General features: G+C 44.7%; 1 protein-coding gene across 1 annotated transcript in view; it reads right to left on the bottom strand.

Annotated features, from left to right (window-relative positions):
- The window catches only part of STK32C (serine/threonine kinase 32C), a 276484-nt gene that overhangs the window by 51209 nt on the left and 210742 nt on the right, over positions 1–14533 (bottom strand). The window contains exons 3-4 of the mRNA XM_083149453.1: positions 13472–13623; positions 1723–1896 (exon numbers count right to left, since the gene is read on the bottom strand). Coding sequence (XP_083005579.1) covers positions 1723–1896; positions 13472–13623 — 326 coding nt within the window. The remainder of the gene's footprint in view (positions 1–1722; positions 1897–13471; positions 13624–14533) is intronic.

The following is a 14533-nucleotide window of genomic DNA, read 5'->3' as shown; positions in this document are numbered from 1 at the left end:
TGGCTGCCGGTACGCCAGCTCTGATTGGCTCAAAAGCCAGTGCAGCATTTTAATTGGCCGCCGGCGTCCTAGGTTGAATAAGCCTGAGCTCCGGGACCTGCTTTGTTCAGCGCAGCGGAGGCAGCCAAGGGGGCAAAATGAGCTGTCCGCGCCCTTCCAGAGGCCGGGGGCTGGGACAGCTGTACCCAGAGCACCCCCTATTGGTGGCCCTGCTAGCATGCGAGGGGATGTGTTTGAAGACACATCCCCTCGCATGCAGCCAAAGGGGAGATAAATCGGTACTTGTTTCCTAGCACGGCCACAACGATCATGATCGTGGGCATCGTAAGGAAAAATCGGGGGCATCGCGGCCATCGCATGCACTAAAAAATCGGGTGCGATGGTACCGACGATTTCCCCATAGGGAACAATGTTAAATGCCTCAATTTACCCGCGATGCCCCCGATTTCCCATAGGAATCAATGTTAAATGGCTCAATTTACCCAAATCATCATAGGGAACAATGGTAAATGGGCCAGAAAACCACAAAAACACCCCTGAACAGTGAAATGTCCCCCCAAAAGTAGTTTACGCCACCCCACGATCAACGCGAACCCGAAGCGTGGCGAGCGCAGCGAGCCCCACGAGGGGACGCGGATACCTGTAAAGCCCGCGAAGGGACACGTTTACCTGTGAAGGTATCCGCGTCCCCTCGCGGGGCTCGCTACGCTCGCCACGCTACGGGCTCGGTGGCTCGCTGCGCTCGCCACACTATTCTAATCTCAACTCCACGCCGACGTGGATAGTGGGGGTATGAAAAGGTCGGAGGACGCGTACCTTAGCCCCTCGCGGGCTCGCTGCGCTCGCCACGCTTTGGGTTCGCGTTGATCGTGGGGTGGCGTCAACTACTTTTGGGGGGACATTTCACGGTTCAGGGGTGTTTTTTTGGGTTTTCTGGCCCATTTACCATTGTTCCCTATGATGATTTGGTTAAATTGAGCCATTTAACATTGATTCCTATGGGAAATCGGGGGCATCGCGGGTACATTGAGGCATTTAACATTGTTCTCTATGGGGAAATCGGGGGCATCGCGTCTGGACCATTTAAGCCTTTTTTAGCCGCATACGACGCGACCGACGCGATATTGACTGTTTTCAATGCATTTCAATGGGAAAATCGGGGGCATCGCGTCGGTCGCGTCGCAGACCACTAAAAATGACACCCGATGCCCGCGATTGTGGCCGTGCTAGGAAACAAGTACCGATAAATCTTTCGATGGTCGCCGACTGTGTTCGCACATGGACATATTCCGACCATTGGATAAGGGTCGAATTTGGACCCAAAAGAACAGGTCTGAATCAGTTTTGTGCAGGTTCTTGTGCTTTCCACCATCATGTGACTTTAATGTAATCATGTTGTGTCTTCCTGCTGTTGTATATTGACAATGTAAGGGGCGCAGCTCAGATGTATTCTCTGAATGTGATACAAGGCTAACCACACAGCTACCATTCTCCCTGTTAATGTGACTATACCAAGGGAAATGAGAAAGACAAATGAATACACCGTCGGGAGGAATGTACAAAGTAGTAAATTAAAATACCCTTATGGTGGAAATCCTCCCATATTCAGGGCAATTGTACATGGACTTACAGGCAATAAGAAAATAAGTGGATATTATAATTACACTTTGAAATGATTAGCGATGCCCAATATACAGTATGGTAATGTCCTGAGAACAGTACCTGTGGATTATATGCTGACTTCTTAGGTAATCTAAAGCTAAACCCATTTCACAGATGTACAGCTTCACCGTCTCCTCCGTAAACTGGACGTTCTGCTGTAGGTGATACCGAAGATCTCCGCCCAAGAGTAAGTCTACGACCATGAACATGTCCTCCTCGTCTTGGAATGAATACCTGAAAGTCAGAATAAGGCACAGCCACTATGACACATAATGCTGACGCGATGATGGAAAATACCCCTTTGTCAGTGCTGTTCTACCTAACAGCGCAGCAGTCAATGGACGCTGTATGTATGCACACAGAATCTGTTCAGGGAGACAGAGGGACTGGGGGCGTGGCCCCACACAGCACTGTCCATGCCCCCACAGTACCGAGAATGGTGGTGTGGTCTCATGATCGAGGCAGTCGCAAAGCTATGCCCCTTTTTGGGAGGCCACACCCCCTTCCCTCCTGCCAAGGGGCATTCAAATGTTAGGAGGTATGCCAACATACATCTCTTCTCTTATCTCAAAATATCTTCCAGCCGTACATCTCCGCTCTGCAAAAATCTCCGCTCTGCAAAAATCAGGCGCAAACAATAACACAGATAATAATTTGTAGCAACACATATCGTTTCCTGGCCACCACTATAGAAAGTATTTAGGCCCAGAACAGGTTCAGGAACCCAGTTCCTGGTGATTAAATATTTAATTAGAGGTTCAGGAACTAAGGGGGTTTTTCTGGTTGACTGGTTCGGATGCAAATTTGCACCCTTGTGAGTCAACCAAACCCCGTCTTGGGAATGGTGGCCGGCCACCACCCATTGGTAAAGTGGATTAGCATGTAGGGATTGCGAACGGATGTTACACAGTTACATCCACTCGCATCCTTGTGGTATCCGCCCCATCATTCGATGGCTGGTGACCATCGAATGATGGCAAAGGCGCACGCAATATAAAAGTGACTCTAAAGTCACTTAATATATGCGTGGACGGTCCGGGGGAAATGGGCAGGCAGTTGAAATCTGGTGATGTCAGCTGCCCGCCCCCCCGCACCCGCGTCATCGGCTACTAGCCCATGAAACGCTGGGTGTTACCATATGCTAATGGTCAAGAAAAAGGGTGTAAGGGGTCTGTGCGCACTATTTAGCCTGATTTTAGTGTAGCAGCCTCCTGGTGGCCAGAAAAGAGTACACACCCACTCTTCAAAGTCAATACAATGGAAAAAGAGGAGGTCACCCTGAATGGCGCTTACACTATATCAGTGGATATGTTTGTTTTCTGGACCCAAATGAGGGAGTAATATGTAATGTAAACCAGAAAAATTTATTAAACACTTAAAACTTCAAAAAACTTCAAAAACAAAGATCACTTTACATACAAAGATAAAGTGCAAATGCAGTGGGTTGTTAAATATTGTTATACAACCATAATGTGACGGGGGCAATACAGGCTCAATCTCACCATTCCAAGGTGGTGCGGTGGGCTGTGGTGCTATGGATGGTATGTCCCGGGATATAGCATAAGGTGCGCACCACCGCACAGGCTTAGATGGAGACCCAGATCTTTAAAAGTTGTCCTCCCGTCAGCGTGTTGGCATCCTCATAACATGTTTCGGATCTAACATCCTTCTTCAGATGTGGATGCCAACATGCTGAAGCTCTGTCTATTTATGGTGGATCTATTATAGCTAATAGCCGACACCTGTGTGGCAATCAGAATCCGGAAGTGGTAATCATTGCTGGGGGGAAGTCTAACAGTCCATCCATTTAGACAGTTCCCTCCCAGCACAAAAACACATTAACCAAAGTTCCAGGCACAGTGGATGCGCTTTCAGAACGGGGCTTGCTCCGGCAAACCCGGTGATGACGTCAGCGGATGTGACGCTGTGCGTTTCATTCACCCGATATTGTGAGTTCCACTCGTTTGGCTGACGCCGGCGGATGTGACGCTATGCGTTCCATTTGTCCGGTATTCTGCGTTCCATTTCTCTTCATTCTAATTGCTTGACTTTATGGGACATCTGGATTGTCTGAAAAGTGATTGCATTATGTCCCCATTTTTGGGCTGCGAGTTTCACATGTTTTCTCTCCTTTTATTCATCTTTTCTTATGGCCCCATAATTCGAAGGTTCCCAGTTCACCATCTTGGAAACTGGCAAAATTACCTTCTTTCCTTCCACTGTATGTGTATAGGGTAAAATACATGGCCAACATCTATACCTAAGCCCTACTTCATTCAGGCTGAGTCCATCCCTGATGTGGCCATGCATCAACCCCATATTTGGCATTCGAAGGGACATATGGAGACAAAATAAATAAATATATATCAATAACATGATAATTTGCACTCACAGATATTTTTTTTAAAAACATGCTAAGAACAGTGAAAAATTTATAAAAGTATATATAATATTAAAACATTTTTATAATATGACAGTAATAGATTACTCTAAAAACTATTAATTAATCTAAAAACCATTTTAACTCAAAATCAATGTTGAGTCCTAAGGGAGTGAGGGTATCTAAGTTAAAAATCCATTTCATCTCACTTTGTGCAAGTCTTTTTTCTACATTGCGGTCCCTCCAGTTGGTTTTAATGGCTTGAATTCCTAAAAATCTTTTAATGCATTTTTCATTACTGTTATGTTTGTTTTTAAAATGTTCAGACACAGAGTGACTCATCAGGCCTTTTCTGATATTAAAAATATGCTCGGCGAGTCTGACTTTAAGATTTCTAGATGTCTTACCGATATATATAAGGCCACAGGTACATTCCAGCAGGTAGACTACATTTCTTGTGTGGCAAGTTATAAAATCATTTATTTTATAGGTCTTGCCCTTAATGGTAAAATCACAATATTTCCTTTCTATGTGTGGTTTGGTGGTAGCTTTGCACATGGTGCAGTCTCCGCATCTGTGAAAGCCTAAATTCCTGACACTAGGAGGTTTTTCTGAGAGTGCACTCTTGACCAGTTGATTTTTCAAGGAATTTGCTCGTCTGTATATGAAGGTTGGTTTTACTGGAATAATGTCCCCTATAACAGGGTCATCTTTCAGAATTCTCCAATTATTTTGCACAAATTTTTCCAGTTTTTTGTAATGACTGCCATACTGACTAATGAAAGACCAGTCAGTATTTGTTTTTTTCGTTATATTTTTGTTCTTTTCAATTAATAACGTATTTCTATCAACTTTTTCTAATTGATTCAAAGCTTTTTCCAGGATAGGTTCTTGATATCCTTTTTGTTTAAAACGATTGGTCATATCATTGATCTCCTCTTGCAGTATGGCTGGATCCGCACAATTTCTCTTGAGTCTTTTAAATTGACCTAGCGGGATATTTTCCAGCCACCTCCTGTGATGTTCACTTTGTATATCTATATAAGAGTTGGAGTCAGTTGGTTTTTTATATGTCCTTGTGCAAATTGCATTATCCTTAACATAAATGGTTAAATCTAAAAAATGTATTTCTTCCTGGCTAATGGTAAAAGTTAAATTAATATTAAAAGTATTAATATTAAGACCTCCACAAAAATCATTCAATTCAGTTTGTTCACCTCCCCAGATAAAAAAGATATCATCTATGAACCGCCACCAGCATACCAGGTTCGCCCCTTCAGTTCTTAGGTCATCAATATTTCTTAGTTCCCAATATGCCATAAATAAATTAGCATAACTTGGGGCGAACCTGGTGCCCATGGCGGTTCCTCTGATTTGAAGATAAAAAACCCCATTAAAATAAAAATAGTTGTTGGTTAAAATAAATTTGATACTCTCCAACAAAAATTCCTTTAACTCGGGCGAATAAGTACTTTTGTCCAAGAACCATGAAATGGCTTGGAGGCCTATTTCACTTTCATTTATGGTGTACAGAGTACTTACATCAGCGGTTACCAAATACTGGTTGGATTCCCATTTGTGTTTTTCTAGTTTTCTCAATACATCCCCAGTATCTTTGAGATGAGATGGAGTTTCTGTTACAATGGGCTGAAGGTAAAAGTCTATAATCTCTGAGAAATTTGATGTGAGACTGTTGGTTCCAGTGATTATTGGACGCCCTGGGGGCTCTGTTAAATGCAATATCATAGATGATATCTTTTTTATTTGGGGAGGTGAAGAAACTGAATTGAATGATTTTTGTGGAGGTCTTAATATTAATACTTTTAATATTAATTTAACTTTTACCATTAGCCAGGAAGAAATACGGTACTTGTGAGTTATCCGGGCGCCCGATGTGGTCATCGCATGCCATTATAATAAGCATACGATGCGACGCGATTTTCCATCGCGTCGTATCTCGTCGCATCGTATGCTTATTGTATGGTATACAATGGGATGCGATGCGACGCGACGCGATGTTTACACTTCCCGCCCATTTTTAAACCCGCCCTCTGGCACATCTGGCAGAATATCAGTGTGAGGTAGTTTCCAGAGGAGAGAGCAAGTGTTTTACAGAGAGAGATATTGATTTACAGCGTTCTTCTATATTTGTGAGGTGAATTTTTGGACATTTACCCCAATATTGCCCCATTTGGCCCCTTACACCTGCCCCATTTCGGCCCTTACACCATTATTGCCAAAATGGCTTTGGTTGATGGCATCTTCAGCCTCCCAAAAACTGAGGAAGAGACAGTCGTATTCCTGCAGGAGAAAGGGCTGCTCCCATTGACTGCCACATGCCCAAATGGCCACCCTATGCGCCTGTCCCTGACAGAGCGCAAATGGCGCTGCTATATTAAAAGTTGCAGCAAAAAACAGGGTCTGCGGGCCTCCCTATTCTATCCTGGGTGCAGGCTCCCATTCATGACTATCCTGCGCTTCATCTGGTGCTGGTGCGATGAACTGACGTCAATCGAGTTCTGTGCTAAGAATTTAAAACTATGCAATAAAAGCACCATTTTCTATAACGCCTTGATGCGGGAGGCATGCCAATGTGACTTAATGGCACAGCCTCAACGGCAGATTGGAGGCCCAGGGCAAATGGTGGAGGTTGACGAAACCCTGTTTGTAAAGCGCAAGGCCAATGTTGGCAGAGTACTCCCACAGCAGTGGGTGTTCGGAGGAGTGTGCCGGGAGACAGGGGACTGTTTCATGGTCGCAGTTCCCAAGCGAGATGCACCCACTCTCCTCGGTGCAATTGTGGAGCACGTGGCACCTGGCAGCACCATCGTCAGTGATTGCTGGCGCGCCTACCAAACAAGTGAACTGGAGCGGGCTGGTTACAGCCATTTGCGGGTAAATCATCGCTTTAATTTCGTCGACCCAGAGACTGGTGCACACACCCAGAACATTGAGAGACTATGGGGTTGTGCAAAATGGCGCAACAAACGCCAGCGGGGCACAGCCCGCCATCATCTAGATTCGTACATGCAGGAGTTCGTGTGGCGAAAGTGCCTGGCGGGAGACAACGCATTTGAGCGCATTCTGCATGCGCTCACGTTACTTGATAAATCATGATGTTGATTGATTATTGTGTGCTTTGTGATTGTTTGTTATTCTAATTTATTTCATTCATATGTTAATTACACAGTTATTACCTTTAATTCAGTTGTCCTTAATGTGTCAGATATGCATGATATTGATGAATGATATTGGATGCTCACAGCCACTCCACTATCAACGTGAACCCGAAGCGTGGCGAGCGCAGCGAGCCCGCGAGGGGCGGCGGTACGCGTCCTCCGACCTTTTCATGCCCTACTATCCACTAGGGCGTGGAGTGAGAATATAATAGTGTGGCGAGCGCAGCGAGCCACCGAGCCCGAAGCGTGGCGAGCGCAGCGAGCCCCGCGAGGGGACACGGATACCTTCACAGGTAAGCGCGTCCCTTCGCGGGCTTCACAGGTGTCCATGGTGACGTGGACACCTGTGAAGCCCGCGAAGGGACGCGCTTACCTGTGAAGGTATCCGTGTCCCCTCGCGGGGCTCGCTGCGCTCGCCACGCTTCGGGCTCGGTGGCTCGCTGCGCTCGCCACACTATTATATTCTCACTCCACGCCCTAGTGGATAGTAGGGCATGAAAAGGTCGGAGGACGCGTACCGCCGCCCCTCGCGGGCTCGCTGCGCTCGCCACGCTTCGGGTTCACGTTGATAGTGGAGTGGCGTTAACAATGGGGATGGGACTGACATTGTGTCACTTTTTGGGACACTTTCTGGGGGGTTTTACACTGCAAAAATCGGGTGGTGTCGCATCGCATCGCATGCCATGTGGTTAACATGCGATGCGACGTGATCACTTTACATGGCACCCGATGTAAAATCGGGTTCGGGTGGTCATCTCGTCGCGTCGCATCGCATGCCATTTGGTTAACGTACGATGCCATGCGATGCGACGCGATGCGTATACGACCAAAAATCGGGCGCCCGGATAACTCACAAGTACCAGAAATACATTTTTTAGATTTAACCATTTATGTTAAGGATAATGCAATTTGCACAAGGACATATAAAAAACCATCTGACTCCAACTCCTATATAGATATACAAAGTGAACATCACAGGAGGTGGCTGGAAAATATCCCGCTAGGTCAATTTAAAAGACTCAAGAGAAATTGTGCGGATCCAGCCATACTGCAAGAGGAGATCAATGATATGACCAATCGTTTTAAACAAAAAGGATATCAAGAACCTATCCTGGAAAAAGCTTTGAATCAATTAGAAAAAGTTGATAGAAATACGTTATTAATTGAAAAGAACAAAAATATAACGAAAAAAACAAATACTGACTGGTCTTTCATTAGTCAGTATGGCAGTCATTACAAAAAACTGGAAAAAATTGTGCAAAATAATTGGAGAATTCTGAAAGATGACCCTGTTATAGGGGACATTATTCCAGTAAAACCAACCTTCATATACAGACGAGCAAATTCCTTGAAAAATCAACTGGTCAAGAGTGCACTCTCAGAAAAACCTCCTAGTGTCAGGAATTTAGGCTTTCACAGATGCGGAGACTGCACCATGTGCAAAGCTACCACCAAACCACACATAGAAAGGAAATATTGTGATTTTACCATTAAGGGCAAGACCTATAAAATAAATGATTTTATAACTTGCCACACAAGAAATGTAGTCTACCTGCTGGAATGTACCTGTGGCCTTATATATATCGGTAAGACATCTAGAAATCTTAAAGTCAGACTCGCCGAGCATATTTTTAATATCAGAAAAGGCCTGATGAGTCACTCTGTGTCTGAACATTTTAAAAACAAACATAACAGTAATGAAAAATGCATTAAAAGATTTTTAGGAATTCAAGCCATTAAAACCAACTGGAGGGACCGCAATGTAGAAAAAAGACTTGCACAAAGTGAGATGAAATGGATTTTTAACTTAGATACCCTCACTCCCTTAGGACTCAACATTGATTTTGAGTTAAAATGGTTTTTAGATTAATTAATGGTTTTTAGAGTAATCTATTACTGTCATATTATAAAAATGTTTTAATATTATATGCACTTTTATAAATTTTTCACTGTTCTTAGCATGTTTTTAAAAAAAAATCTGTGAGTGCAAATTATCATGTTATTGATATATATTTATTTATTTTGTCTCCATATGTCCCTTCGAATGCCAAATATGGGGTTGATGCATGGCCACATCAGGGATGGACTCAGCCTGAATGAAGTAGGGCTTAGGTATAGATGTTGGCCATGTATTTTACCCTATACACATACAGTGGAAGGAAAGAAGGTAATTTTGCCAGTTTCCAAGATGGTGAACTGGGAACCTTCGAATTATGGGGCCATAAGAAAAGATGAATAAAAGGAGAGAAAACATGTGAAACTCGCAGCCCAAAAATGGGGACATAATGCAATCACTTTTCAGACAATCCAGATGTCCCATAAAGTCAAGCAATTAGAATGAAGAGAAATGGAACGCAGAATACCGGACAAATGGAACGCACAGCGTCACATCCGCCGGCGTCAGCCAAACGAGTGGAACTCACAATATCGGGTGAATGAAACGCACAGCGTCACATCCGCTGACGTCATCACCGGGTTTGCCGAAGCAAGCCCCGTTCTGAAAGCGCATCCACTGTGCCTGGAACTTTGGTTAATGTGTTTTTGTGCTGGGAGGGAACTGTCTAAATGGATGGACTGTTAGACTTCCCCCCAGAAATGATTACCACTTCCGGATTCTGATTGCCACACAGGTGTCGGCTATTAGCTATAATAGATCCACCATAAATAGACAGAGCTTCAGCATGTTGGCATCCACATCTGAAGAAGGACGTTAGATCCGAAACATGTTATGAGGATGCCAACACGCTGAAGGGAGGACAACTTTTAAAGATCTGGGTCTCCATCTAAGCCTGTGCGGTGGTGCGCACCTTATGCTATATCCCGGGACATACCATCCATAGCACCACAGCCCACCGCACCACCTTGGAATGGTGAGATTGAGCCTGTATTGCCCCCGTCACATTATGGTTGTATAACAATATTTAACAACCCACTGCATTTGCACTTTATCTTTGTATGTAAAGTGATCTTTGTTTTTTGAAGTTTTTTGAAGTTTTAAGTGTTTAATAAATTTTTCTGGTTTACATTACATATTACTCCCTCATTTGGGTCCAGAAAACAAACATATCCACTGATATAGTGTAAGCGCCATTCAGGGTGACCTCCTCTTTTTCCATATGCTAATGGTGCAGCCACATGCCGACCTCCCCACCCAGCGACGCAAGGTTCGGTGCTTGCACGTTCGCCGTGGCCGCACCCTGTGCCAACCAGTGGCCACAGCAAATTGGCCTGAATAAGGTCCTATGTTCCTGCTGGTTCCTTCTGAAAAATAGCACTGATAACACCTATTCTTGTGTATCAATGCCTAATGGAGAGTGATAAACAACCAACCAATCAGCTCCTACCTGTCATTTTTCAAACACAGTCTGTGACACGGCAGTTGCGAGCTGATTGGCTGGTGGTTTATCACTCTCCCTTTTATCACTTTTCAAGCTTAGTACATCTGGTCCTGTAAGCTTGCGAGCAATGCCTTCTTTCCTCTACCTCTGCCAGTTTTGTTCTAATAGTAAAGTGCAACAGAATATGCTGGCGCTATAGAAATTGTTAATAAATAAATAATGCCACACTTTAAGTTGATCGGTGTAATCTAGCAAAGTCACCTGGGACCTGTGCGCTGAGACGTGCAATTTGCTGCGTCTTGACAAACAGTGTATGAGGATACATCTATATAGATCAAGCCTGTGACAAAATACATTTTATTTAAACAGACAACGGAGTCTGGGCCATCATTTCCAAGGTTATGTATCCATGAGGATTCTCAGACTCGTAAAACTGTGAAGCAGAAACATAAAACAAGCGATAAAACGGAATGTAGTAACATAAAAATGAAAATAAGAGATAAATGTTCCATTAATCAGAGGTAGACAGTTTATATTTCTAGTAACAGTTTTGTGTGACATCTTTCAATTGAAATTCACAGCTTTATTTAATGTGTACATAACATTGATCTGGAAGGCGGGGAATAGCCATGCAAATGGCACAACTAATTTGCCATTCTTACTCCGTGCGGCACAGTTTACAGGAGACGGAGTTCAGGGAATATTTATTTTTTTGGCATTTAATCAATGTAGGAAGATGTGCCCGGCATTTAATTCAAGGTTTTAGATTTATTGAGTTGTTTCTCTATTGCCGTAACCATGATACATTCCTCTTTTACTCCAGAGATTAAAGGCCAGTAAAGGTCATTATGTCTATATAAAATAGCCAAACTTCCCATTATGATAATATAATAAAAGTACTTAACGTATATGCGGTCTAAATACACAAGTGGCGGCCATTTTGTAGGCCAATCTAATATTCATGGCAGACCTGCCAATGATGTCCCCTGAAACTAGTAACATCACTGAGGCATGAGGCTACTGCTTCAGTTCCCTGTTTGTAGGCAGCTGAAATACTGTAATCACAACATTATACCACCCAGAGGTGGAACTTTGAGAAGCAATGGAGTCACCTGCCACTGGGCTCCTGCTCCTAAGGGGGCACCTCTCCTCCCCTGCAAGTTTAAATCAGTTAATTACAAGCCGTCGATAACGGTTCTGTGGCTGACTATACATAACGGTACTTATGTAGTAACTGGGCTGCCGATTTTGAAATCGGGTCCATCGCATCGCATCGCACCCGACCATATCGCATGCGATGCGATGCGATGCGATGCGATGGACCCGATTTTTCCATAGGATTCAATGTTAAAATGGACTGAGTCCATTTTAACATAGAATTCAATGGGAAAAGGGATCCTTTTCATACCCCTACTATCCAAGTGGGCATGGAGTTGGATACAAACCTGTGGCGAGCGTAGCGAGCCACCGAGCCCGAAGCGTGGCGAGCGTAGCGAGCCCCGCGAGGGGACACAGAATACCGTCCCCTCGCGGGGCTCGCTTCGCTCGCCACGCTTCGGGCTCGGTGGCTCGCTACGCTCGCCACAGGTTAATATCCAACTCCATGCCCACTTGGATAGTAGGGGTATGAAAAGGACCCCTTTTTCCCATTGAATTCCATGTTAAAATGGACTCAGTCCATTTTAACATTGAATCCTATGGAAAAATCGGGTCATCGCATCGCATCGCATCGCATGGTCGTATGCGATGCGATGCGATATCGCATCGCATCTGATTGTATGCCTTAACTTAAGGCATACAATCAAAAAATCGGCAGCCCAGATACTACATAAGTACCTACATAACATATATTTATAAAGGGCGGTGTGTGTCGGGGGGCACCAATATTTATCTTGCCTCTGGGACGAACTTATGCCACTGGTACCACTCAACAGTACCCAGCTGAGGGTGCTGTCTGATGGAGAAAAAGTTGGCAGGTGTGTGTGTGTCCCATTTACTCCACATAGGTGAAGCAGATGCCATCTGCACATTCTATGTACTTGGCAATGAATGGATTTTTTAGAAGGGGTGCAGTGCTAAGTTGCAGTGCTGGACTTTCCGCAAGCTACGCTCGCTGCATAAGCCGACGGTGACTAAAAACACAGCTTTCAATCTATAGTCCCTAGGACAAGGGCCGAAAGGTAGGCAGCGCAGCTGGTGTTGTTGCACATGGTGGCGTGCTCTGGGGACATCACGTTTAAAGCCTGTGTTTCTGGCTAGCAGGGTAACAGAAGGAGTGTACACTGCAGGCTGTACATCCTCTGTGAGCGTCTTTAGTAAAACTGAGATGGCGGAACCACCCATCCACCATAACGGGTGCAGCCTTCTGATGGTATGCTTCAGAGGGGTGGGCAATGACAGCATAGGGTGAGCTGGCACCCAGATACGGTGCTGACACAGACAGACAGACATATGCTAGTAGTGTACATTTCTATCAACATCTAATTAACCTGTCAGTATGGTTATAGATTAATGGATTAAAATCGCAAAAACATCTGGAGAAGAGAAGGGAACAAACAAACCCCAATCAGTTAGCACCGGGGGGGTTGCAGCACAGATCAAAATTCAAATAGGGAAGCCACACCCACTGCCACCAACTGCCATTCCAAACTGACTCACTGGCAGTTGGTGTTACTCGCCTATTTGAATTTGAACTGTCCTGCAGTGCCACCTCTGGAGCCACCACTGGTTAGTACCTTGGAGGGAATCAAAGCCAAGACCCCACTCCAGTGCTGTGAGGCAGACACTGACCACTACATCCATAGTGCTGCCAGGTATACAGTGCTAATAAGAAAGCCACAAAAATAGGAAAAGCAAAGAAAAATGATGCTTATAGAAAGCTACAGAATGAAACAAATAATAAATCTGCTTACCAAAGGTTGACTAAAAAAATATGTTCAATTTCCTGCATGATTTCCAACTCCCTGAAGACGTTCCGTACTTCGTCCCGCTCAATGCACTGCTGCTTGTTCATGTACTTCATGGCATACATGGTTTCAGTGTCCTTCTTCTGCACAATACAAACCTAGGCCAAAGAGAAGACACATAGGGAATGGTTATAATGCAGAGATCCTACAGTATGACATTACTGCTAATACATTCATCTGATTTTATCGGTAGCCTGAGCTATGGGATAATGGGCCAGATGTATCAAGCCTCAAAAAGTGATAAAATGGTGAGTGATAAACAACCAGCCAATCAGCTCCCAGCTGACATGTTACAAGCTGGGTTTTAAAAATGACAGGTAGGAGCTGATTGGCCGGTTGTTTGCCACTCTCCACTTTATCACTTTTTGAAGCTTGATACTTCTGGCCCAATAAACCTAGAACATATAAATGCCCGAGCTATGAAGAAGCTATCACATGGCCAGTTGATTTTTAAATGCGAGCATCAGGGGCATATTAAGGGGGTGATTCCGTACCGCTCGTTCAGGTGCGGTAATTCGCTGCTTAACGAGAACACATCCGCACATCCAGGAACACATCCCCTCGCATGCGGCTGAAGGGAAGAGAAAACATTCGATGGTCCCCACCATCGAATGACTTCGGAAATAAAAGTCTGTCAGAACTGACTTTTATTTCTTTAGGTGTCTGCTAAAGAGGGGGCGGGCATCGATGTCCTGTGACGTCGGCTGTCCAGCCCCGGCAGCCCTCGGCCTACCTACGTTCCCATGGTCCAGCCCCGTTTCCGCTGCGGTGCTTCTGGAGGGTAATTATATGCACCACGCACACTGCACCCATTATACCACTGGGTAGCAGCATGACTGAACTATGGGTTGCTGACCTCTGGACAGGAAAGTCAAGTGGTACAATATCTATAAAATGTAATTTCTCTATAGCATCCTAGAAAATAATAGACAGAATTTAGCAGGGCCTCCCTCTGCCGGTCAAATACCTTCTTTCACTGCTCTTTGGGGAGGAGGCGGGGCTAAAATG

This window comes from Crinia signifera, chromosome 6 (genome assembly GCF_055691185.1).
Source record: "Crinia signifera chromosome 6, ASM5569118v1, whole genome shotgun sequence".
Lineage (NCBI taxonomy): Eukaryota > Metazoa > Chordata > Amphibia > Anura > Myobatrachidae > Crinia > Crinia signifera.
Note: the sequence above shows the minus strand (reverse complement) of the source record. Positions and strands in the feature narration are given on the sequence as shown.